Below are 4,680 nucleotides of genomic sequence, written 5' to 3' on the forward strand. Positions count from 1 at the left end.
GTAACCGATCAAACGGAGAACCCTACACATATGCGCGCTGCCCTTCCGCTACTTGCGAGCTCGTTGCCCCGCCTTGCGCTACCTCCTCACCACTATGCATCCCCCTGTCTACAGTCCTTCAACCAGAGCATCATCCAACCCCATTCTATCGCAATGTGAGCGTCCGCCGCCCTCCCTCCCCACCCCCGCCCCTTGGCCGTCCTCTCGGATCACACCCTTGCTATTGCGACACTACCCTGTTGACGACAATTTATACCCTCTTCCACGGCGCAACTCCCTCATCCCTCTTGGCATCCCCCTTACGCTCCATGCAGTACAGTACCTCCGGAATTTGTAACACACTCCCGCTATCTCCTTGCGTTTTTCTCCTTTCTTTCCAACAGCTCTCCTGTATTGCAACGTGTAGCCCCGACACACGTCCCAGCTATGAACACTTCGTCACCTTGCACCATCCTTTGTGCTCTCATTCCTTTGTCTATATCATACATTCGCCCACTCCTCCTTCCCTATTTTCCTGGCAAACGCCCCGCACTATAAAAACCCGCTTTGGTCTCCTCACCGCACTCGTTTCCTTCCCACGACCGTCTTACTATCGACCGTGCTCGCTCCCCGGTTCACTGACTACTTCAAAGCGGTCGTCCAGTGCCGCGAGCCAACCCCCCCTCCCTCCCCTACTCCCTCTCCCCATTCCACACGATGACTACACCGAAGGATGCTAACCCGGACACCAACGCACAGCCTGCGCCCGCCGAGCCTACCCACACCTTCGCCCTTCCCGTCGACGAGAACAACAAGGCTACTTCCATCAAGCTCTGGTCTGTCAAAAGGCCTCACATGCGCGCATTCCACTTCGCCTGGTCCTCCTTCTTCTTGGCTTTCTTCGGATGGTTCGCCCTCGCCCCGTTGCAGAAGGGCATCAGGGACAGCCCTAGGACGCCCTGGCTCAATGGCGACAACTTCAAGGCCCAGAACATTATCTCCGTGGCAGGTACCCTCCTCATGCGTCTCGCCGTTGGTCCGTTCTGCGATCGCTTCGGCCCGCGCCTTGCCCAGTCCATCCTCCTCGGTGTGTTCTCTCTCCCAGTGTTCCTGGTCGGCACATCGCAGAGCTACGCCCAATGGACGACCGCCCGTTTCTTCATCGGGTTCATCGGCGCCACTTTCGTCGTGACCCAGTTCTGGACGTCCCTCATGTTCTCTGGTAACATTGTCGGCACAGCCAATGCGACGTCCGCGGGGTGGGGCAATTTGGGAGGAGGCGTTACCAACGCCCTGATGCCGCAGATCTTCAAGGGTATCCGGAGGTCCATCGGCTTTGAGCCGAGCGGACTCGTCGATTCGGACGGCAAAGAAGTGAAGTCTGATTCGCAGCTGGATGCTGAGAACAAGGCGTGGAGGTATTCCCAGATCATCCCGGGTGGCGCTCTCATCATTATCGCCTTGTCTCTGTTCTTCCTCTCCGACGATCTCCCCGAGGGCAATTACGCCGATCTCCACAAGGCCGGAACCAAGGAGAAGACCAACCCCTTCGTGGCCATGGGTCGTGCGGCTCGCAACTGGAGGGTGTGGATCCTGTTCCTCCTCTACGCCGGGTGCTTCGGAGTTGAGCTACTGATGAACCAGAATTTGGCAACGTACTTCCAGGAGCAGTTCGATGTGGAGGCAGGTCTGGCCGGCCTGTTAGCCGGTCTATTCGGTCTGATGAACCTCTTCGCACGGTCCCTCGGCGGGATCTTCTCCGACGTGATGGCGAAGAAGTTCGGGCTGCGCGGGCGCCTGTGGGCGTTCTTCTCCGTGCAGCTGATAGAGGGGTTGCTCTTCGTGGGCTTCTCGCGGCTGCGCGGCAACGTGGGGGTTGCGGTCCCGGTGCTGGTGTTGTTCTCGCTGTTTGTGCAGATGGCGGAGGGCGCGACGTTCGGCATTGTGCCGTTCGTCGACCCGCCCGCCACAGGCGCGGTGTCAGGCATCGTGGGGGCAGGCGGGAACTTCGGGGCCGTAACCGGTGGCTTCCTGATCGAAAAGGGGGCGGAAGGGACGGCACGCGGGTTCATGATCCTCGGGTTCATCGTGATCGGGACGGCGATGCTGATCCCGCTCCTCTGGTGGCCGCAGTACGGGTCGATGTTCCTCAAGCCGTCCGTCGAGACCAAGGTGATTGATGACGACTCTGCGGAGGCCGAGGTCGAGCAGACCAAAGCGTAAGGGGGACGGGGGCGGCGAATTGGCCCCGCTGTGAAAGCGGCCGATGTGTTGTCGGCGCGTAGCTGCTCGGCACGATGGGCGCCGTTTTCTTTTTTCGCAGGCGGTCTTTCACCGCGTGGTTCTGGCGGTTCGCTGCGAGTGCATTCTCACGCGGAGGAGTAAGTTGTGTACTTTATTAAACAAATTATATTTTTGCCGAGAAACTCAGTGTTTGTTTTCGTAAGAAGGAGCTCCTCCCCCTTGCTAGTGTCAATCCAACCGGTGGTTGTACTCGTATGAGGAGAGTCGTTTGCAACGTGCTTGTTTTCGGCAATAACTTGGTGCAGAACGTCGGGATAGCTTAGCTTTGAATGCGCAGAAAAATTAAGAATGTAATACTAGGGTTTTTTTGGTTTGGAAGTCATTTTACATGCGGTTTGGAGGTGGTTTAAAAAGGTTGTTTTCTAGCTACTACACGTAGTGTCTATCGAACCGCGATTTAAGTTCAGTTCAACTAGAAATTCATCACCACAGGTAAAGCGCCTACTCGTGAATTCTAGCGAAAGCGATTCGTTTATGCACAAAGCTGTTCAAAGTTGAAATTTGCAGATTTTTATGTTATGATAACGCATGGTCGACTTTCTACATTTGCAGTTTTTAAAATGTATGTAATAAGGTTGTCCGTAAAGTCATGAAAACGCGTGTTTTGGTGGCTTGTTTGTAACGCATGGTCGGATAAACACTAGACATACCCTTCGAAGGGTATCTAGAAACGACAAGGAAGAGGGAGCAATTCTCAAAAAGTTGTTTCAGGAGCCAGGGCAGAAGTCGAGTACACGGTGGCGGGGGGGTATCTTTTTCCTTATTGTCGAGGAAGCGCAAAACAAGAAAGAAAGAAAAGGAAAGTCGAAAAATGTCCTCATACAGTATCAGAGCAATGGTCCGATATACACGAGAGGTACCCTTCGAAGGGTACGCCCTTGCCAGGTACGACATGTGTGTTCGAGAAAAGAATAACCCGGACAGTTTTTGCATGCCATGCGGCCATCTCACATGGCAGGGTTTCCTGTTTTTCGCTCCCGCGCAGTGAGAGGGGAGTGCGGTGCATGCGGAAACCAGATTGCTTCCTGGTTGCTCCACTATGGCGCACAAGTACGGTAGTCAGGCACACGCTACCAAAGCAAAGGCGGGCGTCTGCAGTGCACAAACGCGGCGCACCAAGCGACCGTCACGCGGGTCGCCGCTGCCGCCTCCACGACGGCGGCGGCAGCGGCGCACGACGTGTCCGCGCCGTCCGCGGCGCGCGCCCCTTCGCGCGCCTTGGCTCCCGCGGCGTCACGCGACCTCTTCCATGAACGGGTGCACACGAGGCCACTGTACGGACGCCCTTACTTCTGCCACAGAGAAGGAGCAAAGCAGCGGGGGGGGCCAGGCGTCGCCAGGCGTCCTGTGCTACGGACCGCGTCTCACGGGCGGGCGGCGGGCGCCGCGTACGTGTGTGACGTGGCGGGGCGGCAGACGGCTTTTCCCGCGAAAATGGCGCCGCGGAAACCGCAACGCCGCCTCGCCGCGTTTTGCCGTTTGCATAGCTCCTGGGACTGTAAGCTGGGCATGCTGACTCCGACTCGGGCGACTGGGAACCCCCCGTCTCTCTCTCGGAACGGCTCTGACAAACGGCCCTGACGGGCCCTCAGGGCCGTTCCGAACGAAGAGTTCGCGGTGCAAGCACCGTAGCACCCTGACATTTGGCATGAATGGATTGGTTATAAAAAATTATTGGAAATGCTTTCCTCCCATTCAACCAATCCATTCATGCCAAATATCAGGGTGTTCGGGTGCTGGCACTGCGAACTCTTCGTTTCGTTCGCTCGGAGTGTTCCTGAGGAACACTCCGGACGAGGAGTTCGTGGTGCTGCGCCTCCCCCCCCTCCTCGCCCTCGTCCATGCCGCCGCTCCCCGGACCCTCCCCCGTGCGTCTTCACAACTTGGTCGCTATCGCAAGTCGGTCGCTACCGACGACCACCACCCGCCACCCGCCTTCCGACCCCACGCTCACGCCCATCTTCTCCCCATCTCCTCACCACGCCGAGAAGATGCCACGCCGAGAAGATGCCGCTGGATCCCTTTCGTCCCCAGCATTGTTGGCATCGACCGACCGCAGCTGTCAACATCCCTGGTGAATTCGTTTAAGAAATAACTGAAAAACAATTATTGCATTGCCCCCGCAATTCCCCATCCGTCCCTCCAGCACGTATCCCTCCAGCACATATCCCTTCAACGAGGCCTTCCGAAATGCCATCAACCTTGTACCAACCCAACGCTCCCACCCCTCCGCTTCCCCCTCCCTGCCCCCATCCACCATGCCGCCGCAGCACACGCGGCGGGTCGCCATCCGCGACCTGCGCTGCGGTCAACTAGGCTGGCACATCGTGGGCACGTGCGTGAGCAAGTGCAAGTTCAAGGACTACGGCGACGGAGTGCTCTCGTACTTCCGGCTGC

The 4,680-nt window shown here is 57.5% G+C and overlaps 1 protein-coding gene across 1 annotated transcript; it reads left to right on the forward strand.

Moving 5' to 3' along the window:
* The first annotated feature begins 696 nt into the window (after positions 1-696).
* CHC_T00009493001 (Nitrate transporter) lies at positions 697-2,202 on the forward strand. Its single transcript, XM_005716098.1, has one exon. The coding sequence runs from the start codon at positions 697-699 to the stop codon at positions 2,200-2,202; it is 1,506 nt and encodes a 501-aa protein (XP_005716155.1).
* The last annotated feature ends 2,478 nt before the right edge of the window (positions 2,203-4,680 follow it).

The sequence above is a fragment of the Chondrus crispus genome, genomic scaffold (assembly GCF_000350225.1).
Source record: "Chondrus crispus Stackhouse genomic scaffold, scaffold_247, whole genome shotgun sequence".
NCBI lineage: Eukaryota > Rhodophyta > Florideophyceae > Gigartinales > Gigartinaceae > Chondrus > Chondrus crispus.